General features: G+C 29.6%; 6 protein-coding genes across 9 annotated transcripts; 4 read left to right on the top strand and 2 right to left on the bottom strand.

Annotated features, from left to right (window-relative positions):
- Positions 1 to 1059: 1059 nt before the first annotated feature.
- Positions 1060 to 8978, bottom strand: LOC123264799 (ubiquitin carboxyl-terminal hydrolase 1). 3 transcript variants are annotated; one of them, XM_044728287.1, is made up of 8 exons: positions 8610 to 8976; positions 8389 to 8457; positions 7964 to 8143; positions 7430 to 7668; positions 5041 to 5267; positions 4447 to 4958; positions 3594 to 3786; positions 1060 to 1717 (listed from the first exon to the last, which is right to left on the bottom strand). In XM_044728287.1, exons 3-8 carry the CDS (start codon positions 8130 to 8132, stop codon positions 1156 to 1158), a joined length of 1902 nt encoding a protein of 633 aa, XP_044584222.1. In that variant the 5' UTR covers positions 8133 to 8143; positions 8389 to 8457; positions 8610 to 8976; the 3' UTR covers positions 1060 to 1155. The 3 variants fall into 3 exon arrangements, with proteins under 3 accessions (XP_044584222.1, XP_044584223.1, XP_044584224.1); XM_044728288.1 differs by lacking the exon at positions 8389 to 8457 and having other exon boundaries at positions 8610 to 8977; XM_044728289.1 differs by lacking the exons at positions 7964 to 8143; positions 8389 to 8457 and having other exon boundaries at positions 8610 to 8978.
- A 465-nt stretch (positions 8979 to 9443) lies between these two features.
- On the top strand, positions 9444 to 14535 carry LOC123264795 (protein PTCD3 homolog, mitochondrial). The gene is made up of 4 exons (XM_044728284.1): positions 9444 to 9602; positions 10626 to 12189; positions 13982 to 14200; positions 14274 to 14535. The coding sequence occupies exons 1-4, from the start codon at positions 9571 to 9573 to the stop codon at positions 14427 to 14429; spliced, it is 1971 nt and encodes a 656-aa protein (XP_044584219.1). The 5' UTR covers positions 9444 to 9570; the 3' UTR covers positions 14430 to 14535.
- A 184-nt stretch (positions 14536 to 14719) lies between these two features.
- Positions 14720 to 17117, top strand: LOC123264831. The gene is made up of 4 exons (XM_044728345.1): positions 14720 to 15381; positions 15460 to 15787; positions 16102 to 16304; positions 16685 to 17117. Exons 1-4 carry the CDS (start codon positions 14867 to 14869, stop codon positions 16908 to 16910), a joined length of 1272 nt encoding a protein of 423 aa, XP_044584280.1. The 5' UTR covers positions 14720 to 14866; the 3' UTR covers positions 16911 to 17117.
- A 584-nt stretch (positions 17118 to 17701) lies between these two features.
- On the bottom strand, positions 17702 to 22898 carry LOC123264786 (SWI/SNF complex subunit SMARCC2). Its single transcript, XM_044728267.1, has 4 exons — positions 22757 to 22898; positions 22327 to 22446; positions 22114 to 22227; positions 17702 to 20499 (listed from the first exon to the last, which is right to left on the bottom strand). The coding sequence occupies exons 1-4, from the start codon at positions 22871 to 22873 to the stop codon at positions 17737 to 17739; spliced, it is 3114 nt and encodes a 1037-aa protein (XP_044584202.1). The 5' UTR covers positions 22874 to 22898; the 3' UTR covers positions 17702 to 17736.
- Positions 22899 to 22962: 64 nt separating this feature from the next.
- LOC123264867 lies at positions 22963 to 24629 on the top strand. Of its 2 annotated transcripts, none has more exons than XM_044728391.1 (2): positions 22963 to 23042; positions 24217 to 24629. In XM_044728391.1, exon 2 carries the CDS (start codon positions 24228 to 24230, stop codon positions 24627 to 24629), a length of 402 nt encoding a protein of 133 aa, XP_044584326.1. In that variant the 5' UTR covers positions 22963 to 23042; positions 24217 to 24227. The 2 variants fall into 2 exon arrangements, with proteins under 2 accessions (XP_044584326.1, XP_044584325.1); XM_044728390.1 differs by lacking the exon at positions 22963 to 23042 and adding an exon at positions 23393 to 23538.
- Positions 24630 to 24684: 55 nt separating this feature from the next.
- On the top strand, positions 24685 to 27630 carry LOC123264828 (methyltransferase-like protein 25). Its single transcript, XM_044728343.1, has 3 exons — positions 24685 to 25284; positions 25357 to 25711; positions 26788 to 27630. The coding sequence occupies exons 1-3, from the start codon at positions 24685 to 24687 to the stop codon at positions 27117 to 27119; spliced, it is 1287 nt and encodes a 428-aa protein (XP_044584278.1). The 3' UTR covers positions 27120 to 27630.
- Positions 27631 to 27703: the final 73 nt, after the last annotated feature.

The following is a 27703-nucleotide window of genomic DNA, read 5'->3' as shown; positions in this document are numbered from 1 at the left end:
ATAACAATTCGAAAAGTCTGTTCAAGTACTAGGCCCATTTTTATGTGTTCAAGTACTGGGTACTTTACCTTATTAATTTATTATACTTATTTTTAAATAGATTTTACAAATGCTTCAATTGTATTAGTATTTTATTTTATTACTGATACTATTCTGATTATATATATATATATATATATATATATATATATATATATATATATATATATATATATATATATATATATATATATATATATGTATATTTACATACACTATGATGGTTTAGTTGAATTGTAGGATTGAATTTTTAAAAATTATCGTATTAATTTCTTCTATCACCTCTTTTTGTTTATAGGGTAAATTAATAAATATATAAATAGATCTAGAGTTTCAAAAATTATATTAAGAATTATAATCTTGTCAACTTTTTTTTTTATTTTTAATTCTTCTGGTTTTATTGATATTTATTTATAAAAATTCATCCATAGATATTTTGATTTGTAATAATAAAAATAATTTTAGTTTTTAAATATTTAATCTCTAAGTCTATTTATGTAATTAACATAAATAATTACTAAATATATTTTTGAATAAGAAAATTTAAAGATAAATAATTATAGTTATTTGCATTGTTAAATATAAAATAACTAAATTTGCTCAAAATATTTTTTTGTTCAAATTAATATTCAAAGTTTATTAGTAGAGTATTTTTTCATTATATATTTTTATATAAAAAATATTCTACAGGTCTTTTACAAATCAAAATACTCTTAATTTTTTTAAATAAATAATAATAGTAATAATAATTATAAAAACCCATCAGTAAATATTTTAAGACTTTACTCCCGGAAAAAAATTAAGAAAATATTAAACTTTTAAATATTTACTCCAATTTGCCAAATAAAAAATAGTTACACATTAAAAGTTATAACTTATAACTTAATATTAATAAACAATATACTTAATGAGAAATCAATAATAATAGATTATAAATGACATTGATTATCGATACCGATAAAAAGTAAAAATTACCCAGATAAATTTAAATTTATACAAAAAAGATAGTAATTGATAGAATGGGCGTTTAAAAGTATTTAATTTAAAATGAAGACATTTGATACATTTGATTAGGAAAAGATAGTGGCAGGTAGGCAATGTCAGGAAGGAATGCTTTTACGTTGTAGACCTTACGTAAAACAATAGATACGGTGTCGCAGAATTACGAGGATTGGGAGCTAGTTTATCGAGTAATTCGCGTTCACGTATGGCTCTAACTAACTCATCATCGCACTCGAGCCATGTGTTAGCATTATTTTTGACACGACGTATCCCACAGCACTCCATACTCCTACAACCCATTTTAATCAAGTGTTCCTTGTTCTCATTCATGTTTGATTTACTACGGAAACACTTGAGGATACTCGATGATGCCGAAGTGGTTGAGTTACTGCTGCTGCTGCTCTGTGTGACATTCTGACGACGAGCATCTCGATCACACCGAAAGTATTCTGTAAACATCGACTCCTCCGGTACTTTTGTGTAGGCAATGTAGTGCCCAGCTGTTGATGTTGCTCCTTGATGCATTATCACCGAGTAGAGTTTGTACACGTGCCGAGATTCAGATGACTGACTGCGGCTAGATGAACTTTCCTGGGTTGAATCGCTGTTACATTCTTCACAGAAACATTCCAGAGTCAGAGGGGTTGGCATATAATTGTTGATTTTTTCCATTGAACTGTTGAGAAAAATTTATTAAATTATTTATTATTTTTTTTTCCAACTATCAACAATTTATCAATAATTTAACCCATTGAGGACACACAGGGTCCAGTGGACCCCAGGCGAACTTTGAGGCAATTTTAAATTTAGAAGGAGATTTATAAATAAGACTTAGTCTCATTTACGACTAATTTCATTGATATTCTTAAAGATATTTCTATTTTTTTATTGTAATAGTTATAATTAATTAAAAATCAGGATATGGTAAACCAATTTGGTCTACAACATCCTGATTTATAATTAATTATAATATAATATAATAATTATAATAAAAAAGTTTTATGACAAAAAACTAAATCTTTTTATATTAACAGGCGAGACCATCTTTTTCTCGCTTTGCTCTCACGGAGTTCAACGGAACTATCTCTGTCGCACTCCTAACAGCAGAGCAATTGCAGTTTCGATTGGTTTGACGAAGCGAATGAAATTTTTGAAAAAACCGCTTTGTGGTGAAATAGTTTATTAAATTATCTATTATCTCTAAAAACGTTTTTTTCAAAATTTCCATTCGTTTCGCTAAGCCGATTGAAACTGCAATCACTGGTCTCGGCTATTAAGGTAAAGTACCCAGTAGTTGAACAGGTTTCAAAGTAAAACGTATTTGACCCTACTTTTAACATATAAAGATGTAATTATTAATATTACATTAATAATTAATAGTTAACTTAACATCAAAGAAACACGTTGATTGCCGCCAGCCCGGTCGAAATCGGTTAATTCGTTCGTGAGTTAACGTTAACGAAAAAATTGTTTTTTAGGAATTACTTTGAAATTTCGGGTTCGATCAATTTAAACTTAAAAGTTCTTTATGAGGCTTTAAAAACAGCGTTAAATGCTTCCAACGACGTAAAAATCAGTTCATTCATTCAAAAGTTATTGCGGTTTAAAAATTCGAAAAATGGTGTTTTATTCAATTTCTGGCAGATTTTTGAGCTTGGAGACCTCAAAATGATACAAAAATTATATTTTTGAGCTCGAAGAGCTCAAAAGCGTAATAAATGTAGGTTTGTGCGCTTAAGTATGAAATCAGCGGGAAGTTACAGAGATGGCCTTAAGGGTCAACCGTTCTCCTAATTTTTTTTACTTAAAATGATGATATACCGTTTTTTTTACTGATTGTTCGGTTTACGATTTAGTACCTTTTTTATGAAAAAAATAGCATCTATCGGCGATTCACGTCATGTTAACTTTTAAGTTAATAAAAATATAATTGTTTTGATTAATAATTGAAAAAACTTACAGAAATCAATTACTGTATTATTTAATAATTATAATATGCGCATATTACTCATAATAAATTTACGGATTTTGTATTATAACAATTCGAAAAGTCTGTTCAAGTACTGCCCCATTTTTATGTTTAAGTGTATTTTATGTTCAAGTACTGAGTACTTTACCTTATTTTGCATGTTTAAATGTCTTATTCTCATTTTAAGCGACTGACCGAAATTCGTAACTTCAAACTTCAGAATAAATATATTTTTTTCAAACTTCATTAAATATTAATTTTTTTCCTCAAAATATATTGTTTTTCAAATAAAATGACGTAGGTTTTTTTTCAGTATCGTAAAAATCAAAATTTCTGCGACTTTTTTTAGAAAAAAAGTTCAATTTCATAGGTTTTTTTTTTTCTGACCAATTTTTCAGTATTTTTAAATTATTAGAAATTAAAAATAACTAATAAAATATTTAAAGGGAATTTCATATTAAAGTTTGATGCCAATTATAAGTCAATACATCACATAGGAAACGAATTAGAACTGTTTTGCTGAGTAGGGTCTACTGGACCCCACGTGTCCTCAACGTAATTTTTAATATTAAAATTAACTCACCCAGCCGCTGTGGAAAATCTCTTGAGTTGAAGAACTAAAAGCCTTGGGAGAGATGGAAAACTGACCGCACGTCGTGCTTCGTTATATCTCAAGCAGCTGGCGCACCAGTATTTGTCTCTACCACACAGGAGCTCACTTGTGACAACAGAATGCCTGTATACTTCGCTGCCGTCTATCGATTTCCCATTTTCATCTGCAAAACCAAGAGATTAATTTCAAACACTAGACTTGAGCATTCTTGTTGATAAGTACTCTTAAGACTCAGTCGAGTTATTCTCTTAAGTAAGGTAAAAGCCCCAATATATGATCATGTACCAGTATATGATCACTCCATGTATTTGTATATCTATATTCACAAATATAGGTATACAAATACATGGAGTGATCATATACTGGTACATGATCATATATTGGGGCTTTTACCTTAGTAGTTTTTTAAATACATTAACCCTAGACTGGTCAAAAAACGCGACCTAACGACTTTGGTCGAGTGATGAGGGATTTGCCGCAATGCTTTTAGAGCGTACAGTGTTGCCAGTTCATACACGTTTGACAGGCAGAGACTAGAGGTGTTTTCGGCAACGCCACGGACAAAAACCTACTTATGACTCTGGTCAAGCGATGAGGAAAGCCCCGCAAATTGTTTTAAGAAATTTTTTTTCAGCAATTTAACGTTTTCGAAGATATTTGAAAAAATTATTAATATATTCTAAAATATTCAAGGAACAAATTCAAATTTTTTTGAATAATTTTAGTAAATATTGAAGATGTAATAAACAAAATATAATTGAGCGCGGCGTCACGCTCATAGGGTGACCAGTCTAGGGTTAAAATAAAAATTGATATATTTTACCTTTCTCATTGGATCTACCAGTTTCAATGGGCACACAAATGTCACAAAACGTTTCTTTTCGTTCAGTAACATGCTCACATTCGAGACAAGTAGTTCGCAAGAGACTAACACCTTCAAAATCTTCTGAAATAAAACACTTTTTGCTTTCAGGCCTATGAGACAACAGGTCACCATTGTTCCCCATAAAATCAGCATGACCATTTTCGAGTCTTGTAGGAATAGCCGATCCATTTACACTTGTTTGTGTCAAAGAAGTGGCACTGCCACGAGTTGTTTTATGTTTATTAGTTTTTTTCTTACGCATACTGCGTTTTCCAGAACCAGTTCCTTCAAACGGCATATCAACAAAACGATCTGTTGCAAAGTCAATCATTCCACCATTACTTTGGCCAAACTGACTCTCTCTATGCCTTACTAACAATTGAAATGTCTCACGGATATTGTCAAGCAAACAAACTAACAGTTCGTGAGCGTCTTGTTGCTGATTACCTTCAAATATTGGATTAACATCCCTGAAAATAGCAAATATAAGTAACGAAAAATATATTTTTGAATATAATTAAACTTAAATAGTAATTAAATGAATTAGAATACCTCAAAGCTTGAAGAAAAGCATCAGGTTGATAAGGTTCACAGTTATCTCTAGTTTCACTTAACCTTAATGCCACGAACAATTCGTGAAGCTTTTCAGTAGCTACTTGGATTCGTGGTTTATTCAGCTCGCTGATACCTGATAATGCTGATAAATCTTTGCTGCTCCAACTTCTATTACCACTTGATGTTAATGATACACCAGTACGCCCGAGAGATGATGATTTCACCTGTTGTCAAATAATTAAATCAAAGATATATGTAATCTATATTATTCAAAGAATAAAAAAAAATTTTGTTTCCTGGAGTCATATGATAAAATCGGTTTTTTAAAGTGAAATTTAGTGTCATTGCAAAGGTCTTGAATTGAATTTGTGCCTTTTCAAGGTTTCATTTCATTCTCACTGATAGTCAATTTACTATGATAAGTATTTAAGCTGCATTCGAAAATGCTCTATCTTTAGATACATAGAAATGGCCTTTTATCTTGTGAAATATTGACATTTTTAAAGATATAAGCTCATTCCGATGTTACACTCATCGAAGACCTTTCATTTGAGTACCCACATCAATTATTCATATATTTTATATATTTTACAAATACCATATATATAAAATATATAGAAAATGCCATGTGGGTACTTAAATGAAAGGTCTCGATGAGTGTAACATCGGGATGAGCTTATTAGGGTGGCCCAAAATACCGACTATTTTTTTTTTTTTTTGAGTCTCGAGTGAAAAAATGTTAGTTTTTGATGTTTTAAGAGCCCTCTCGAAAAGACAGCTCAAAAAAAATTTTTTTAAATTTCAAAAATCGTCAAAAATCGAACTTTTTTTTTTTAATTTTTTTTCTCGTTACGGTATGATTTTATAGACCAAAAAACCAAGTTTCTGAAAGTTTCAGTTCAAAATTTAAATTTTGAAAGGTCACCCATAATTTTTTTTTTTTTTTCTTTAATTCGTCATATCGCTGACTTTAACTGTTGGGAGTGGTACATTGGGGTCTTTTTGGTTTGTAAAAATCTTAAACTACGCGGCAAGGTCAAATCTCAACCAAGCTGGTTTCTAAGACCAGCTTGGGATTCGAATCCATGCTTGAAAGTTTATTAAATTAAAAAAAATTATTTTTTCTGTATTGTGCTTGATTTTTTTTAGTTCATCTCGTGCTGTATTTTTATCGATTGTAGTACTCAATAAAAAAAAAAAAAAATGCATGGAATTTTAATTCGAATTGTAAAAGGTCGCTCGAAAAAATCTAAACTAATGCACTAATAAATTGAAATAAATTATGAGCAAACTTTCAAAATTTAAATTTTGAACTGAAATTTTCAGAAACTTATTATTTTTTAGCCTATAAAATTATACCGTAACGAGAAAAAAAATTAAAAAAAAAAAAAGTTCGATTTTTGACGATTTTTGAAATTTTAAAAAATTTGGAGTGACCTCTTAAAAATTTTTTTTTAGCTGTCTTTTGGAGAGGGCTCTTAAAACATCAAAAACTATCATTTTTTCACTCGAGACTTAAAAAAAAAAAATAGTCGGTTTTTTTGGGCCACCCTAATATGTATATATGAAAAATATATCAAAAATGCATGTGGGTACTCAAATGAAGCTCTTGATGAGTTTAACATCAGGATGAGCTTATATCTTTAAAAATATCAATAATTAAGAAATGACCTTGTATCTTGTGAACTGTAGACATTTTTAATTATATAAGCTCATTCCGATGTTACACTCATCGAGACCTTTTATTTGAGTACCCATATCAATTTTTCATATATTTATATATATTACATATATGTATATATGAAAAATATATCAAAATGCATGTGGGTACTCAAATGAAAGCTCTTGATGAGTGTAACATCAGGATGAGCTTATATCTTTAAAAATATCAATAATTAAGAAATGACCTTGTATCTTGTGAACTGTAGACATTTTTAATGATATAAGCTCATCCCGATGTTACACTCATCGAGACCTTTCATTCGAGTACCCACATAAGTTTTTCATATATTTTATATATTTATATATATGTATATATGAAAAATATATCAAAAATGCATGTGGGTACTCAAATGAAAGCTCTCGATGAGTATAACACCGAGATGAGCTTATATCTTTAAAATATATATTATATATACGTATACATGAAAAATATATAAAAAATGCATGTGGGTACTCGAATGAAAGCGCTTGATGAGTATAACACCGGGATGAGCTTATATCTTTGAAAACGTCAATATTTAAGAAAGTACAGTGCAATTTAACAAAAGTCATTATTTAATAAAGCAAAATTTTAATTTTTTATAGTTCACAAGTCACGGCAGTCACATAGTGACTGCAAAGTTGCTAGTATTTATTAATTTAGTTAAAAGAATGAATGACTTACCTTTGTTTGTAATTGTTTGTCATTGAGATTGGAGAGATCTGTAGCTAGATGATGCAAGTTGTGCAAAAATGAGGGTGCAAAGCGTAGTGTATAAATAACACTATTCAAAAAGCATGTATTCCCAAGATTACAAAGTGTTGCTATTCTCAATCCATCAGAACCTCCTCCAATGATGTCATATGATAAATCTTGATGATTCCCCAATTGACTTCGATATCCATTCAACATTTTGTCTGTACCTAGAAAAATAAAAAAATTAAATTAATTCAATAATACTAAAAATTTCAATTATCTTAAATAAAACCAGCGATTGGTATGAATTTTGAATCCTTAACTTCAATCTTTGAAGAGATAAGTCTAGATATTCATTGATGATTGAATTATCTAATTTTTTTTTAATACCAATCTCTGAATTTTTATTAATAAAATAAAGTTTGAAGTTGATAATATTAACATCAATTATGCATTAGAATATGATGTATTAAGAGTAATGATATTAAAAAACAAATAATAAAATGTTTGAGAAAGTCTTACTGTAAGGAAGATCTTGATCTTCGTAGAAGCCCCCTCGTGTAGAAGAATGAGGGGGCTGTGTAATTGTCTTGTTAATGGTATGATCGCGTCGTGAAAGTGACAAGCAAAATTTTTTCCTAGGGGGAACGGATCGTTCATCCGAATCTTCTTCTGCCTCTAATACTGTCATTTTCCGCTAACCTAAAAATATTAAATATGCCAATGAACTAATATATAAACAATGATAATAATAATTATTATTATTATTATTACAATAATATATGTAATAAATAATCATGAATAATTATTATTATTAATCAAAGTTAATAATTAGATTCATTAAAAATGAAAATGGTTAATAAAATAAAAAATTAAAATAAAAAAATTAGAAAAAAAAAAAAAAAAATAGAATTGACATTCCAATCAAATATACAAATGATATTTACGGGAAATAAGTGGATGATTATTGCGATTGAGTCGATGGTCAACTGAATGCGAGAAAAATTCACGAGCATCTGCGTAAAAAATAAAAAAAAGAAATAAAAATGCCAAAGAGACCGAGATGAAATATACAGTATACACGAGACGCTTTGACATATATATGTATATTATAAAATATGTAAAACAACAGGGTGGTGAAAATAAAACCCCCGTGAGAATTACTCACGTATTATTAGATGACGGAGTCATGGAATAAATAAATTTCACTAATTTATAACAACCACTTATTCGTTTAGGCGATTATAGTAACATATATGTGTATATACTTTATACTTATTAAGAGATATACTATCTATAGTCTGTGTTTTACTTTAAACTAATCTAAATAATTCAAATGAAATTAATAATGACAGTAATTAAAATACTAATTGCGCAACGAATATTATATATTACAATTGTACACTTAAATTATGCAAAAAGCTACATCTTAAAGTAATACACCATGAATTACGTCTGTCAGTGTAATACTGTATTACTGTACGATGCTCCGAAATGAACAGAAACGTAAAATTTATTAAAATTTATCTCTGTGTTGTATGTTCTATGTTAAATTACGCCAAGGTGTGTATCCATGTGACTCCAGCAAATTCCATTGGTCTTTCATTTAAAGTCGGAAGTGTATACTTACTTAGTTTTGAATTTCTCCGTTAGTTCCGTCTTGGCGCGCACTTTTAAAAACCCCGGTAAGTTTTAAATTGTTCTTTTTAACTCTTTAAATAAATTAATAAAAAAAAATTATAAAATTTATTTATTTAAGTTTATTTTTATTTATTTTTTATAAAAAAAGTGATTATTTTTTGTTTTTTTTTGACAAATAAATTTGTTCCGAAAAATTATTTTAAAAAAATTGCATTTTTAATTTTTTAAAATTGCTACATGTCAATTTTTTTTTTTTTTTATTTTTTTGCCATAATTTACTTGTCAAAAATATTTAAAAAATTATCAAAGATCTGCTTAATTAATTTTCATGAAAATCAAAGTGAAAAAATTACTTGAAAAAAAGAAGAGGCTGCTGGTAAATTCCAGCAATCATAACCTTCAATCATATGAATCCAAATAATATACTTGAAAAATAAATCAACAATTTTTATAATAATATTTTTATCAGTGATTATTAATATAAAAAAATGAATTCTCTGAGTCGACATATGACTAACCGGTAAGTTTTTATAAAATTAATTATCGAAAATTATTTATAAAATATATATTATCTTATAAATATTAGTTTAAAAAACTCTTGTTGCTTTTTAAACACAACTTTGAATATTTTATATATATGATACTAAAGTTAGACATTAGACAATTTTTGATTTTTTGAATAAATAATAATAATAAGTAAAAAAGCATTTTTAAAAAATTGCACTAAAAATTTTCAACATGTCAAATTTTTTGTTATCATTCTTTTTCAATAAAATATTTACAAAAATTTTCCGATGTCGGCTAATTTAATTCTTGTTTTATATATTGCTTATAATTATTATTATTAAATATATTGTAATTTATTTTTTATCTTTATAATGGAATCCGCTTAATGGCTTTGTTGTAGGGTTCAGTGTATTTTTTAAAATAAAATAAAATATTTAAAATTATATTCTTTATAAAACACATAAATGAAAATAAAGTTAGCTGACATCTAAAAATTTTTATGATTTTTTTTATTAAAAAATTATTACAAAAAAATAAAAAAAATTTTTTCATTTGTTAAAAACTTCAAAAATTATAAGTACAATTTTTTGAAAATATTTTTTAGTAGTAGTAGTAGTAGTAGTTTATTTCATATAATGCATGGCCTGAATGGCCTTTTACATCCCTTTCCGCTTACAAAATATTTTTTAGTATGAAAATAAAGTTAGTCGACATCTAAAAATTTTTATAATTTTTTTTATTAAAAAAATTATTACAAAAAAGTTTTTTTTAATTTTTTTCATTTGTAAAAAGCTTCAAAAACTATAAGTGCAATTTTTCAAAAATATTTTTTAGTTCTAATTTAATAAATTAAGCAAAATCAAAAAGTCAAAAATGTCGGCTAACTTTATTAATAATTTTTAGTTATAATTTAATAAATTAAGCAAGATAAAAAAATCAAAAATGTCGGCTAACTTTATTAACATAACACATAATTGTAACACAAATAAAGCCAATATCTATCTATTAATCTATTAATAAGATATAATTTTATTAGAGCTCTGTCTTCGAGTCTTGTTTCTACGAGGTTACAATCATCACTAGCCGGTAATGCGACAGCAACCTCATCATCGACGATCCAAATTCCAATTTACAAAGAACGTAAACCTACAGATGTATTGCGAGCTCTTGAAGGGACAATAAAACGCGACCCAACAGCTCCACATTACAAATATATTGATGATCCGTACCTGATTCCGGTGTCACAATCGACAAAACGTTCATACGCGTTGGCAAAAGAAGCCGGACGTAAAGCTGCCATGTGGATTCGGCAGGAACTTTCTTACTTATTTGATCACCGAGTGATGGATCCTGTTATTGAGTCGTTTTTGCCTAAAATAGAGTACACAAGTAAAGACCAGGTGTCGGAAGAAGTTCTGAAGAAAGTTATTAAAGATGCTAATCCCTCTGACGCGTTGACAATTTATAAATTACTTGAAGAACAAGTTTCTGTTGAAACAAAGTCTGAATTATTTCAATTGTTGTGCTATTATAACAATGAAGAGCCTCTGTCTGAGGAATTAATGGCGAACAAGTGGTTCAAAAATGATTCTAAAACACCTTCATGGAAACCTTGTTCCGAAACTGACAAATTATTTGCTTTTTTAAAAGAACAAGGTGGAAAAATTGCTGCCGACGCTTATTCAGCGATGATTTGTGGCAATGCTAAGTACATGAACGCTGAACGAGCTTGGCAATTGTCTGAAGAAGCCGACCGACTTAATATTCCTCTAACAATTGAAGCTTATAATTATATTATTTCTTTAGCAACTGCAATCACAGATAACGGGAGCGAGCGAAAAAAAATAGTACTAAACACGATGAAAAAAATAAAAGAACTAGGACTTGAGCCAAACATTGGAACTCTTAATAGTGCTCTGAAAGTTACCAGCAGGATGAATCGAAACAACGCTGAAGAATTCTGTCGATTGTTGTTCGGTGAATTTAAAAGTATCGGTATTGAACCTTCACTGGCTTCATATTATTATGCGCTAAAAACATTTTATCGAAAAGACTCACCGGCTTGTAGTTTATTGCGTGAGATTATGAATAAAATTAAGAACAAAGCATTTGTCGCTCAAAGTAAAGCTGACACTCTTTTTTTTCCCTTTGCGATGGATGTTGCTGCTAATATTATAATTGATCCAGAATTAGGCGATCAGATTCACAAATTATTGTTAACTGGAGATAATTATAATTTTATAGGGAATAATTTTGGAGAAAATATTTATTACAGACATTACTTTATGCTCCAAGCACAAAATTGTCCGATTGATGCATTTATGAATAATTATTACGACGTTATAGTACCCAATATTTACGTTCCTGAGCCCATGGTTATGAATGCCATTTTATCGACATTAGAATTTAGTGATCCTGATATCAGTAGGGAATATTTGGCGAGAATATGGAGTCATATGGTACAGTTTGAACATTTAGAGAGAAAAAATCTTGTTAGCAAAGCGTTGAATCTGATGCGAGTTCACTGTAAGCCGGATAAAAATTCACCGTTCAATGCGATATTTGCTGACGCTGCTTGGACCGTTTGGAAATACGTTCTGGTGAGTCTTGATAAATATTTTTTTTCTTTTATTTATTTATTTATTTATTTATTTACTAGCTGTTACTCGCCCGATCCGCTGGGCGCTTTATAGAATTGCATTTTTAAATCTAGACTTGAAATTTAATTAGAGTATTGTTTTGACTTGCACAGATTTCCAATTCTATCGAATTGGCATGCACCTTTTATCCATGTAATTATTCTAGCTAGTATTAATTGCAAATTTCAATGTGTAATCATTATAACATTCCCGTGTCTTTCTTAGAAAAATCAATAATAATTGATATGAAAAAAAAAATTTGTAATTAGCATTGAAAGTTTCAGTTAAAGAAATTGCAGGTCTCATAAGTGAAGAAATCTGCCTAGTATATAAACATAACCAATAGAATTAAAAAATTTATTTTGAACAAATGACAATCGGATAGAATAAATTTAAGGCCAGTTTTTCAATCCAGGATAAAATTTTATTCAATGATAAAATATATCTATATATTTCATATATATAAATATACTGGCAATAATAATTTTATCATGGATAAAATTTTATCTTGGATTAAAAAACTGGACCTTAGTTACAATAAAAATTCATTATTTCTGAGTCAAAAAAATATAGATTCCGGATAAGTAATCACCACCATATCATATACTAAAACCTTCTCCAAAACACGCTGCATCTTATGATATAAGTATTATTCCAATCAGTTCAGTAGTTTTCGCAGTATAACCGAACAAAAAAACCGGCTCTCCATTTATTAGTATAGATTTCAGCCTTGAGGGCCTAGAAATAGGACTGAGTACATATAACTTTACATAAACTTAATTCTATTAAATAAAATTTAGGGTAAAAGACCCCATTAGTGGCAGGGACCCCATTACTGACACTTTCTTTGATTTTGATCCTTATTTAGTTAATAAAATCATTAATTTCAATTATGAATATATTATTTCTAATCTTTAAGAACTTTAGATTAAAAAAATTTTTAATTTTTATTCCAAGTAGAACATTTTTTTATTGAAAGAAAAAGTGCCACTAATGGGGTCTTTTGCCTTACTTATTTTAACTTAATACAATGCGTGGAATTTTCTCTGTTACTTTTCTACATAAATATATCTTTTCCGTCATACATATTTGCATTTTATAAGTTTTGTCTATAGTCTTTTTAATTTTTATAATTTTTTGGTATTTACAATGCCCACCTTTAATTTATCTCACACATGAAAATAATGCAAAACTACCTCTTTTTTTATGTCGTCCTTCCACTTTCTTCTCCGCTTCCTTGGCTTTCTTCTGTATGTCACGTTTCTTCTTTTCTATTTCTTTCAACCAGATAGCTGCTTCTTTTTTTCCTTCACTACTCCACCAATGCACTATTAAATCTTGCCCCTTGTCGCAAAGCCAGCATGTCCTCTCTTTATCACTTTTCCACGTCTTGTTAGCTTCCTCCAAAGTCCCAGATCTTACTCTTACTATTATAGCGTAATTTTCCTCATATCGACGGTCTAATTAGCAATTTATCTAACTCATTTTTTAGAAGATGATTTTTTAACATTTTGATGTAGCAATAGTCCAATTATAAATTATTTAAATGATTCAAACAAAAATATTATTTATACATTTTAAAATTTTTTTCACCCCTTTCCTTTGATTCTTTCCATTAGACATTCTTTTACAATTCCTCTTTTCGTTATGAGCTTGCTCTCATAATCCGCTGCTAGCTTTGCAAATTTCAACCTGAGTTTTTCACATTTGTCTTAATAAATCCATTATTTTTATACATTAATTATTTCAATAGCTTCAACAAGAAAGAAGAATCCAAACATTGAATTGGGAAGGAAGAATTCTTGGAGACATGGCTATTCTCTGTTTAAGAGCTGATGAAGTCGACAATTCTGCAACCATTGTCACATACCTATTAGAAAAACAAAGTTCAACTATTGGAGTCCCGGATTTCGAGCAATTAGACATTTTATTAGATGGCTTTATTATGAAATGTTTTGCTCCACCTACTATGGTAAGATTTTGTTAATATAATTATTTACATAAACTTCTGTCAATTGTTTATTTTTTATTTTTTTTTTTTGTAGGATTTGGTGGCTTATTGTGCAGAAAATGATTTTCCTGAAGTGCCAGGAATGGTTGAAAAAATTGAAAGTAATTTATCTTTGACTGAATGGCAACACAATCGTCTCAGAAGTTTTGTTGATGCTAACGAAGGTTCTAAAAAAAAACCAAGGATATAAATTAAAAATTTTTAACGTAACTTTCATTACTATTTTTCTTTTTTTTTTTTAAATATATAAAATAAAAGTATTTTGTAAATAAACGTAGGGAATATAAATAAAAAAAAAATAATGAATAAAATGAATTGATGAGCGTACAATTTAGCAGATTGACATGCATCAATGTCCTTGCCCCTTGAGCTCAGGGCATTTTATTTCCTAATGAATAAAATGATTAATAAACTAACATGTACTAATAGCAGTGGGATATTTTGTGACCCTATCATCATCATCGCAATTTAAAATAGCTATTTCCTGTATCAGACGTCACTGCTCGGAGCCTGGTATTTAATAGCCTGATGGGTAGAAGGTATCTTTTTCATCCATACCAGATTATATTCGCTTTTCATTGACGAATGGTTTAAACTCATACGTAGAGAAATAATTTTTACCGTACAATGGACCCGGAGAGTAGAAAACTTACGCGTGAGTTTATGCGAGATTTAATTTCTAAAGACGAGCCAGATGTTGAAATTACGAGTCTTGATGAAGAGCCGGGCTCTGGACGTGGTGATAATTACACGTCAATGTTGTATAGAATGAAAGTTAACGGGCGTAAGAGATTGAAGTCCGGGCAGTGGATACCCTGGAGCACGGCTATTATTTACAAAGTCTTACCGGAGTCCAAAGCGAGGCGCGATGAGTATAAGAGTGAACTACTTTTCAAAAATGAAGTTGTTTTTTATAATCTTGTGTGGCCGGCGCTTAACCAATTGCAAACAGGTAAAAAAGTATTTGGTGGAGTCGCTAAGACTTATGTCGCAAGATCTGATCTTATTGCTATGGAGGACTTGAAGATAAGAGGATATGTTATGGCTGATAGACGTCAGGGGTTGGAATTAAGTCGCTTGAAGCTTGTGCTGAAAGCTCTTGCTGGCTTTCATGCTCTGAGTCTTACACTTCGTGATCTTAAGTATTATTTATTTATTTTTCTAATCAATTAAAATATTTTTTAATTTGTTTAATTAATTTTATAATTTTGTTTCATCAGGCCAGAAGTTTTTCAACATTTATCTGATGAAAATAATCCAGACGGTGTTCGTGAAAGTTTGTTCCGGCTGGAGTATGAAGAGTGGTATCGGCATTACTATAGAGTTGCTGTTAAAAATGCAATGACAATGGTATCAGAAGCTTTGCCGGCTCAGCATCACCATGAAAGGAATAAAGTTTTGGGAAAATTACAAAAATTTCTTCACGAAAATGTTTTTTTTCGTACAATGTGTGAACTAGCATCCACCAGAGGACCATTTACTGTTTTTTGTCACGGTGATTGTTGGACCAATAATTTTTTATTTTCAAATTCTGATACCGACGCTGAGGTAATTTATTTTTTTTTTAAATAATATTTCGAGGGTTTTCTAACGCAACCACGTATCTGGATTTTTGAAGAAGAAAGGGTTCAACTGAAAAATTAATAATTAATTATAAACGCGTCACTGAAAAAAAAATATTAACCAGATTAATAATAAATAGGATAGTATTTTTAAAAAATACAATTGATAAATATTGTTTTTAGATAAATATCAATTTTTTATGAGCTATTTTTCACCTCATCTTTAAAATTGTCATTTTTGAGATACGAGGTTGCATCAGAAAACCATCGATTTGTATTTAATTATGTGCGATGTTCTAGGCCGTTTATCTTGTTGATTTTCAACTACTGCGTGTTGGGTCATTAGCATTGGATTTAGTAAATTTGTTGTATTGCTGTACATCTGGAGAAGTACGAAGAGTCCATATGAATTCATTACTGATTCATTATCACCAACATTTGATGGAAGCTTTGAACACGTTGAACCCCCAGCAGTCTCGAGACTCTTCTGTTACTTGGGAGCTGTAATAATTTATTTATTTATTTATTTATTCGTTTGAACGCCAATCGGCATTATACAACGATTAGTATAATCCTTAAATTATAAATTTTTTAATTCTGAAATTTTGGCTCGAGAATTGCACAGAAATAAATTTATTTGGTGATGCTTAGAAAAATAAAAAAATTAACAGTATTATTAATTTTAGATTTTTGGGTAATTGGTAATTGATAAATGTTATTAATAATATTGCAAAATATGTTCCTTGAGATTAGAGTAGAAAGCCTGGTAGGAGCCACCAAAAAATTAATGATTAAATAATAATGATTTGTATTTATTCTGATAAAATTAAAAAGTTAAAAATTAAATTATGTTAATAATCAAACTTACGATTTATTATTATAGATTAAATGAAGAAGTACGAAAATGTGGACGCTTTGGATTCGGAATAGCGCTAGATATTCTTCCAATCAGTACATGCGACAGCGACAACGCGCCTGATTTGTACGAAGGTGCTGAAGGTAATGCCGAAGAAGTTCGTTATCCTCGAGCACCACCTCCTGGTGGCGATGAATGCGCTCGATTAATGACTGAGTTAGCTCTTGAATTAATTCAAAATAAAGCTCTGTAATTAAATTATGTTGTTTATTATCATTATCACAATTAGTAATTATTTATTTAGAAAGGAATTAAATTTGTTAATTAATAATTCTGTACTCAAATACTCCACTGTATTATTTTATTTATAATAAAAATTTCTATAACTAATAATCAATCAAATCTTAATAGTAACACTTTTAATATTAAGTGAAATAATAAAATGGAATTTCAATGACTATACAAATTGTTTTCATTTTTTTTTTTTTTTTATTAACGAAGACTTGATTTCCTCTGTTTTAGAATCGTCAAAATGTTTTTTAATTTAATTATTTATTTTCCCCACCTTGATTGCTAACAATTGTAATTTTAATAATAAATAAAAAAAAATTTGATAAATAATAATTCAAAGTCATAGCAGTGTCATACATATATATTTTTAAATCTTGTTAATAATACTTAAATAATCCAGTATCAAAATTTTTTTTTTTGTTTCAGTAAAACGTCAACTTTAATTATCATTGGAATGATAGTCATTGCAATTGCGTAGAACCATTAAAATGACTGTCAATATTTTTCTTTATTTTTCCAAAAAATATTTCCATCAAATTAATTTGAACTAAAAATTGAAATTTTATTTAAAAAAAAAAAAAAAAAAAAAACAAAAAAAAATATATATAAGAAAATTATATAAATCTTCAGACCTTAATGACTTGAAAAATTGCGATACTAACAGTCGTAATTCGTTTACTAATTACTAATTATTACAACAACGCTGGACGCGTTTAAATTAATTAAAAGATAAAAAAATATTTATACGACTGATTTAAAATTTTGTTCCATTTATAAATTGATACAAGTTACACTTGTTGCGGAGGCGTGTGAGGAGGCGGTTGTGGTTGAGCTTGAGGACTTGGTGGTTGTTGCTGTTGTGGTTGCGGTGGTGGTTGGGGCTGAGGAGGTTGCTGCTGTGGTGGCTGAGGTTGAGTTCCAGGTTGCCAAGCTGGATGTTGGCCTTGTTGTTGTTGCTGTTGCTGCTGTTGTTGTTCTTGGGCTATCCGTTGATGAGCCTGTTGTCTAGCCCTGAATTCAGCAGCTTTCAATTGCTCTAAATGAAACTGTTGTCGCTCTGTAATAAGCTGCTGTCTCTGATACTCGAGTCCTTCGCGTTCGCGCTCCATCGTGGTCTCCAGTTCTTCAAAATGACGGAGTTTAATCTCCAATTTTTTCATCTGAGTTTCAACTAACAAAGCAACCAGTGATTTTATTTTGCGTTCTTCAACAGCTGCTAGATGTTTGGCTTTAACCGCAGCAGCAGCCAAAGCAGCAGCTGCAGCAGATTGCAATTGTGCATCGCGAACAACTTTGTCTTTCTTTTCCTTGGCTTCTATTTCTTCTGGATTATCATTAATCTTTTTAGCCTCTGCGTCAGACTCTTTAACATCGATGTCCATTTTTTCAGGCTGATCGCTTCTCTCCGTATCAGTTGTCTCTTCTTTTTTGGGAACAATTGGTGCAGGTATAGATTCATCGCCTTCTCTCTTTTCAATACTCTCGTCTTTTTTCCCTTCGGATGTCGCGGCGGATGGAGAAGTTGCCGTAGCACCAGGAGTCGAGCTAGCCGAAGCGTCTTCTGGTGGCTCTGGTGGACCAGTACCAGCAATACCAGATTGAGCTAATCCAGCTGCGGGATCAAATTTACCGTCAGCGTTAGCGCTGGCTTGAACATTTTTCAGATGTTGATCCAAAAGAGCTGCAGGTACTTGATCTTTAATAGCTGCAAACTCTTCCATGGCTGCTTTGGCAGCACTAGCAGCAACTCGTGGATCCACAACAGACGCAAGAAAAGCTACGGTGCTCATCACCGGGTTCCCAGCTTTTGAGAAAGGCACCGGCTGATAAGCCAAGGGTCCTAGACCTTCGGGTCCACCTTCTTCCAGGTAAGGATCTTCGATAGGAAGACGCAAAAAGTGGAGAATACACTCGTCTTGGGTCCGTGAACTCACATGCTCGCATACTTTATTCCAGTCATCTTTATGCAGCTCCAATCCTTCAAGCAAAAGCAAAGTTTCTTGCTCAGTCCAATCTCTAGTCGCTCCAGCAGCTTGTTTATTTTTCAAAACCGCAGGCTTTCTTGCATACTGATCGATCTTCAGTCCGAAATTAGCCATAGCTCCCACGGCTCCTTTCTCTTCCGCTGATACGACTGGTTTTTTCTCCAAATCCAGTAGAGTCTTGGCAGCAGACGGCTGCTGAGTCTTTGGTGGGTTTGGATTGACTGGAGCCAGGCCAGAGGGTGTATCAGACAACACGTGGAAGTGCGAGGTAGGCGGTGGACCCATTGGTGTTGGTCGCGACTCAGCGTCGACTTGATAGTTAATTAATCCCCATTGTTCTAAAAATGCATGGACGCGCATTATCGCACATACATCACCAGCTAAATTACGCCGACATGCTGTTGAAGTTATGTATTCGGTTGGATTTAATCGGTAAGTGTCGATCATAAAGTTTCTGTAAGCCAGATAAATCTCTGGAGTCTTGGATTTATTTTTTCCATTGAAGAATTCTGAGAGCGCGCGTTTTTCAATCGTGTGAATTGAGTTGTAATCAAACCAAGCAGAATAACTAGGAACGACAATATGATGAGTTTGCTCAGTTACATTGTCTTCAGGTTCGTCTTTTCCATTATCACCGCGTTCTTTGCTTGTGTCTCGTTCTTCGCGGTCTTGAGTCCCCTGAGATCCTTTCTCAGACTCTATTGGCTCGTCGAGATCCGCCATGTTACCAGATTTCAGAGGCTGCAGTTCGTTGTCTTGCTTTTTATTCGATGTAAGACTTCCTGTGGAACCACCACCGGATCCAGAAAGCGGAGCATTTGTGGGATTAGACATCACCTCGACGATTCTTGGCTCTGCTGGTGGGTCTTCCATGCCTTGAGTAAGATCTTCCTCTTCGTCTACACCCCCACGAGTTTTCTTGGGCGTCGCAACTGCTGATGTTCCAGCTAAGCCAGCTGGACCACGACCACTCTTACGTTTGCCTATTTTTGGAGGTGGGCTTGGAGATCTTTTTCGTTTTTGTTTTTTAGCTGAGGCTGGTGGAGGAGCTGAAGGTGGCGCCATCATATCTTCAACAGACAGTCTGTATTTATGAATACGTTTTTGTCCGTTGTCGTCAACCTCGTAGTCTTCTTCGTTCATCCACTCGTTGTACTGATCGAGATCAAGAGCCCATGTTGCAGAAACTTTGTAGGTTGACTTTGGTGATGGACCACCCAATCCACCTTCCGGAAAATCGAATGACAAATCAAAGTTTACCCAGGAGTCGTAACTGTCGGGGAAATAATACCAATGAAGAAGCACAGAACGATCGCGACGTAAACATGGCCGGGCGTATTCTTCTTCCATTGGATCTACTGGTGGATAAATAATGTGGGTAGCCTCGGCTTCATTTTCAGCTATAGTACCTTGATGACGACGGATGTTTTCTTTTACTTTCGATGCTGTTGCTTTGTCTATTTCGGGTCTGATGTAAACACATGGGACAGTTATACATCGGTTTTGGATCAGAGAACGTTCAATAGCTATCAGCATTTCTATTATACGATCTAAACGTGAGGTTGACTAAAAAGAAAAAAAATAAATTTTATTATAATTATAAATAAAAATTATGACACTAAAATCAACAGACATCTTACAATTTTTTAGATTTTTATAACATTTAAATTATAATGAAAAAAATTTAGTAAAAAAATTCCACATGTACACAGAAAAAAAAGTGTTCTTGAATCGAGTAAGGTAAAGGACCCAGTTATTGACACTAGCCTAGTTGTTTGACACTTGCAATTTTATTCTAATTAAAAAAATAAAATGTTCTCAAAAAATCAATTATCTTAAAATTTATAATTCAAAAAATATATTTATTAATTTATTAGAGTTGATTTGTTTTTTTAATTAAAATAAAATTGCAAGTGTCAACAACTAGGCCAGTGTCAATAACTAGGTCTTTTACCTTATATAATTTTATAAGTTTATAATTCTATGTTTTGACAGAATATTCGAGGTAATTTTTTATTGCTTGTAATTTTATTTAATTGATTTTATATTAATTTATTTTTTAAATGATTTTATTATTTTGTCTGTCAAACTAGATACCTGAAGATGTTGGAATAAAACCGACGAAATGTCGTATAACGAATAATTGTGTTAGAATTTATTGATGATCTTTTCACCTGATCCTTATTACGCATATAATTTTGAAGGATTTAAGGAGGAAAGTCCATATAAAATTTTCAAAAAATCTATTTTTTTTTTCGATAATCTGAAAATATAGTATATGTTGAGCGTGTATTGACGAGAAGAAAAAAAATCTCGAATATTGACGAAGTTGTAGATAATATAATGGAGCGGGCCGAGTGCGTATTGTAAAGAATCGAACAACTTTAAACGCGATTATCTCGAAACTGTATTTTTAAAAACTGCTCGTATTGTAACTCAAAAAGTTATCGACCGATTTGTCTGAAATTTGGTGAGGCCTTTCTCTACATTATTGTCGGAAAGATAAACCTAAAATTTCAAATATTTTGCGTTGATAAAATACTTTTTTTGGAGTCAAAAATGTCAAAAAAAAAAATAGTCCCAAACTCTGACTTTTTTCAAAGGCTTATTTTATAATGAATTTTATCCTTTTTTTTTTTAATTTTAGAGGTTTATCCTTTCTGTTAATATTTTCTAAAAAGAAAACACTTTAATTATTTTGATTCAGCAGACAAAAAAATTATCCTGAGCCACCATTTTGAAAAGAAAAAAAAATATTACTTCTGTACTCTAGGAAGACTCAATAAACTTGTGATAAAGTTTAAAAACAATAAAATTATTTTATCACCTTTAAAAATATTTTTAAAAAATGACCAAATTTGAGGTTTTTGCATGGACTTCCCCCCTTAATATTCTTGATTTGAGTAGAAAAAGTCTTGATTTAAGGAAATTCTACTTGATTCAAGACAATTACCCTCTTCAAAATTATATTCTTAATTCAAGAATTTTTCTCTTGAATCTAGTTAATTTTTTTTTTTAGTGCAGAAATTAAAAAAAAAATGTAAGTGCGAATTTTGAAAAAATTTTTTTTTATCATGATTGATTTGTAATAAAAATTTCAAAAATTGTCAGATGTCTGCTAATTTCAGTATCATTAAAAATTCTAGACTAGAAAAATTTTTATTTAATTTTTGAACATACTTTTCCAACAGGAAAATCGAATCTCCGCCATCCTTGCTCCTGTTTGAATCTGTATGCTGTCGCAAATATATGACAAAGTCCTCCATTTGGTTTAAAATCAAGAAAACATTTCATCTGAATAAAAAAATAATTTTTTTTTATAAGAATATAAATTAAACAATGTATTTAATTTTAATATTTGGTAACATTAAAGATAAAATAAAAAATACTTACGGGAAGCCTTGCCATAGGTGGCTTGGAGACATTTTTCCCAAGATTATCTTCTTGAAATTGAATTAACTGAATTATCAAAGTGGACAAACTTTTGTTGGTCGGTGGATCTGTTGTAACATACTGAAAAATAAAAATATTCTTAAATTTTTTATAAAAATTGAAACGTCGTTTGAAATAAAGATGGACTTGTTTTGATTGTTAACGCTTGATGTCTCTGAATATGTCGATTAAAATTATTTCGGTGTTTTAATGGAATTTTTTTTTAATAATTGAAAAATTGTTAAGCTAAATAAAAATCTGAGTTAATTTAAATGAAAGCTTAATAAAGTAAAGTGAAATATAATTTAAGTGAGTAGTTTTTATTAATATTTAGCTTTATAAAAGCTTGGAAATAGAATGATAGGGGTTGGGACGCCGGTTTTGTTCGTACCTTTTTGCAATTTTTCAAAAGCCATTGCTTCACTCCATCAAGCTGTGCTAATACTTCAGCGGACTCAAAAAATTTAGCATTAGGTCCGCCGTCTTTTTTCGGTTGAAGAGTTAACATTTTTCACAAAATTATTATTAAATTATAAAATTATTTGGAGTCACACCACGGTAACAATGCTGTTTCACCCGCAAACATCACTGTTAACTTTACATACTATAGTATGAAGTTGGCTTTTCATACTGCTGACGGGTTCAGACGCCATCTTATTGTTAAGTTTCATTTTTATGTATTTAAATTTAAATTTTATTATTTACAATTATTTATAATTATAATTTAGAGTGAAAAAAAATTTCAGTATTAATTTATGCAATTTATTTATTTTTTAATCAACTAAAATTTTTTTTTATTAGAATTCTATTTTCTTATGAAAATTTGCCTTAAAATAACGCGCGCCATTTTAATCCACTTGTGATTGTTGACAACATTCTTTTTTTTATAGAATAAAAAAAAAAATAATTTTTTTTTCAATTATTAAAATTCATAATTATGAAAAACTAATTGAAATTTGATTTAATTACATAAACTTGTTATTGAAATTGAAAAAAATTGAAATAGTTGGTAACATTGATGAAAATTAATTTTTTTAACCTTTTAAAAAAATTACACGTTGATTTTTGTCAATCTAAATAAATAATTGTTAATTATTAAAAAAAAAAAAAAACAATAATTAATAATAATTGAGTTCTAATTGAAAATCACATCAATGCGTTATCCTAAACAAGGTAAGTAAATTTAAAAATAACTAAAAACAAATACAACATTAAAATTAGCAGTCACGTCACAATTTTTTAATTTTATTTAAAAAAAAATTTTCTTCCAAAAAATTAGATTTTTAATTTTTTTTTAATTACTACATGTCAATTTTTTTTGCACTCATTTATTTCTTAAAAAAGTTCTAAAAATTATTAAATAACTGTTACTTTAATTTTCATTAAACAAGTTCTTATTTATACAAAATATTTAATGATGATAAATTTAGCAGATATTTAATAATTTTTAGAATTATTTTTAGCAAATAAATTATGGCAAAAAAAATATTTAAAAAAATTGACATGCAGAAATTTTGAAAAATTAAAAATGCAATTTTTTAAAAATAATTTTTTGGAGCAAATTTATTTATTAAAAAAAATTAAAAAATTCTCCAGTGACTGCTAACTTCAATAATACTGAAGTCAGCTGACTTCTGATGATTTTTAGGATTTTTTTCGACAAATAAATTATTATAATAAAAATTTTCTAAAAAATTCCACTTGTAGATGTCAAAAAAATTTATTGTTACAATTTTTTTAAATGTTTTTTTTTTAATAGTAAATTATTTGTTGTAAAAATCCAAAAAATGACAGTTGTCAGCTTCATTAACTTTAATGTCATAAATATTCAAGATTATTTATTTATTTTAGATGAGACAATCATGTCTGACAATGACAATGTTGATGTAAATGAAGTTTTTGAAAATTTATTACTAGCTGAGGATATTGCCGAAAAATCTGGATTTGATGAAGGTGTTGAAGCGGGTAAAAATCAATTATTAAAAGGCTATCATCTGGGATATCACAGAGCTAGTGTCTTAGCAGCTCAATTAGGATACTACAGTGGAGTAATTGAATTTTGTCTGCATGAAAAAAATTTTTCTCCCAAAGTTTTGGAACAAGCTAAAAAATTAAAAGATGAGATCAGGAAGTTTCCTAAAGACAATGATGAAACTTTTGATATGGAACAAGGCTTAAAAAATATTAAAGTTAAATTTACTAAGCTTTGTTCGCTAGCGAAAATTAATTCAGCTTATCCAGAAGCTGAAAAACTCGATTTTTAATTTTAAAAAATTGTATTATATATTTTTTTATATTCTTCTGTAAAAATATTTTGAAATGGATTGCTACGATGAATTGTTAATTGAAATATTATCTTTTATTGATAAGTACCAAGATTTAATCAATTGTCATTTGGTTGACTTTATTACTGACAATCTTTGGGAAAAATGTTTGCCTAGTGCTTTGAAAAAAGAATTAGAAGAACTGGAAAAAATAAATTATAATTTGACTGTTTATAGTCATATAAATGAAAATTGTGAATTAAAAAATTTTATTGAGAAAATTAATTATTTAAACTTAAAAAATAATCCTCATCTTTTAAAACTTGAAGACTTATCTGTTTTATCTGATAATAAATTCAGCTGGAATGAATTTTGTAACAAAAATAATGACAATAATAGTAAAATAAAACAAAACTTTATGAAGGATAAAAAGAATTATGAAATTGAAGTTCTGACAAAAGTTATTGGATATTTGTCAAAAATAAATTCGAGTTTAGTAATTGATGTTGGAGCTGGTAAGGGTTATTTAGGTACAAGTTTGTATGAAAATTACAAAATACCGGTAGTTGCTATTGATTCATGTGAATCAAGACACAAAAGTGCAATCAGCAGACAAAAATTGCTTTTGAAAAAAACACACAAGTCTTATCCTCTGGTATTATTATTTTTATAAAATCATGAATTATAAATAAATACCCAATTTCTTTAAGTAATTTTTTTATTTTAGGTCCAGCATACAATCAATTACATAAATGAATCAACAGACTACTCACAGTTAATAAATTCGTCACTTCCAAATTACAATGGTCAGGATAATTATCTTCTTGCTGGACTGCATACTTGTGGATCATTGGCTGGAGCAATGATAAAAGGATTTTTAAATTCTCTGAGTCTTAAAACTCTTTGCGTAGTTTCATGCTGTTATCATTTAACCGAGGAATGTTTAACTGAAAATTGTAAATTTACGACAAATGCTCGCATGCTTGCTCAACAATCAGTCGAGAGAATGTCTAAAAAATCTGAACAGTATTCTCCTTCTTTATTTTATCGGTCATTACTGCAAGTACTTTTTCAATTTTTAGGTAAAAATATAATCTATATTATTGAGAGAATAAGCAGAATTTTATGGCCAGTGTATTTATATGATAAATTGGGTTTTATGGTTAAATTAGGTATCGTTGGAAAGGTCTTGACCTAGAGTTATGCCTTTTCAAGGTTTCATATCATTCTTATCAATAGTCAATTTATTATGATAAGTATTTAGGCTGGATTCAAAAATGCTCTATTTCTAGATACATAATTAAAAAATGACCTTATATCTTGTGAACTATTGACATGTTTAAAGATATAAGCTCACTCCGACATTACACTCATCGAGACCTTTCATTTGAGTACCCACATCAATTTTTCATATACTTATATATATATATCTATATATATATCTATATATATCTATATATATATATATATATATATATATATATATATATATATATATATTATATATGTCTATGTGAAAAATATATCAAAGTGCATGTGGGTACTCAAATGAAAGCTCTTGATGAGTGTAACATCGGTATGAGCTTATATCTTTAAAAACGTCAATAGTTAAGAAAGTACAGTGAAATTTAACATAATTAAGAAATGACCTTGTATCTTGAGAACTACTGACATTTTTAAAGATATAAGCTCATCCTAATGTTACACTCATCGAGACCTTTCATTTGAGTATCCACATCAATTTTGATATATTTATATATATATATATATATATATATATATATATATATATATATATATATATATATATATATATATATATATATATATATATATATATATATATATATATATATATATATATATATATATATATGTATTTATGAAAAATATATCAAAAATGCATGTGGGTACTCAAATGAAACCTTTTGATGAGTGTAACATCGGGATGAGCTTATATCTTTAAAAATATCAATAGATAAAAAAGTACAGTGCAATTTAACAATAGTCATTACTTAATAACGCAAAATTTTATTTATTTATAGTTCACAAGTCTCAGCAGTCACATAATGACTGCAAGGCTGCTAGTATTTATTATAATTATATTAATATTTCTATAATTATTAATAAATATTTATATTTATTATTCTTTCTCCAGGGATTCCCAACTCTAGAGTAGGCAGAGGTGCTCCTACAGAAGACTTTCCCACTTACGCAACCTGGGCTTTGAAGAAAATTGGACTTGAACAAAATCAAATTCCTTCCACTGAAGATTTAGATAAATTACATCGAGCTTACGCCGATCGAGAATGGAAAATGAATGCTTTTCAATACTTAAGAGTTCATTTAGCTCCTTTAATTGAGTCGGCTTTAGTTTTAGACCGGGTAATTTATTTACAAAAGAGTGGTAAATGTTCAAAAGCATCTGTTGTACGTATTTTTGATCCGCTATTATCACCACGTTGCTATGCAATTATTGCTCTAAAGTAATTAAAAAAAAAACCAATATAATTACTAACCATAGAATAAAATTTTAGTCTTTAAATTTAACGCGCTAATTTAATAGAACTTATTTTTATAAATGCGCAACGAGTCTTTTAATTTTTTTCAAAGTAAAGTGAAAGGACGAAAATAGAACCGGTCCTGTGACTATTACTAGTTCAAAAATAATTTTTTGCACATTCTCTATGATTATAGAATTTTTTCTATTAGTTTAAATACATAATACGCAAGTATGATGCAATTTTTATCATTTTTACATTTCCTTTTTTCAGTAAATAGATAAATAGTTGCGATACGATATCTTAACGGTGAAACTACCGGCATTTTTCAGCTGGGAATACACAAAAGAGAAATAATCAATAACCAAACAATACCACCGGGGACGCATCAGTTCTCTCGTAACCGTTGTAATAAATTTACTCTTAAATCTGTACTAAATTTACTCTTCAATTCACTACTTATCGTTATCCGAACTTGTTGAATAAATAAGTTAAATTTATAACTGTAAGTGAGTCATAAATTTATAAAATTATAATATATAATATAAGTTGAGCTGTTAATTAAACGGGATT

This window comes from Cotesia glomerata, linkage group LG5 (genome assembly GCF_020080835.1).
Source record: "Cotesia glomerata isolate CgM1 linkage group LG5, MPM_Cglom_v2.3, whole genome shotgun sequence".
Taxonomy (NCBI): Eukaryota; Metazoa; Arthropoda; class Insecta; order Hymenoptera; family Braconidae; genus Cotesia; species Cotesia glomerata.
This window is presented reverse-complemented; position numbering and strand designations above follow the sequence as displayed.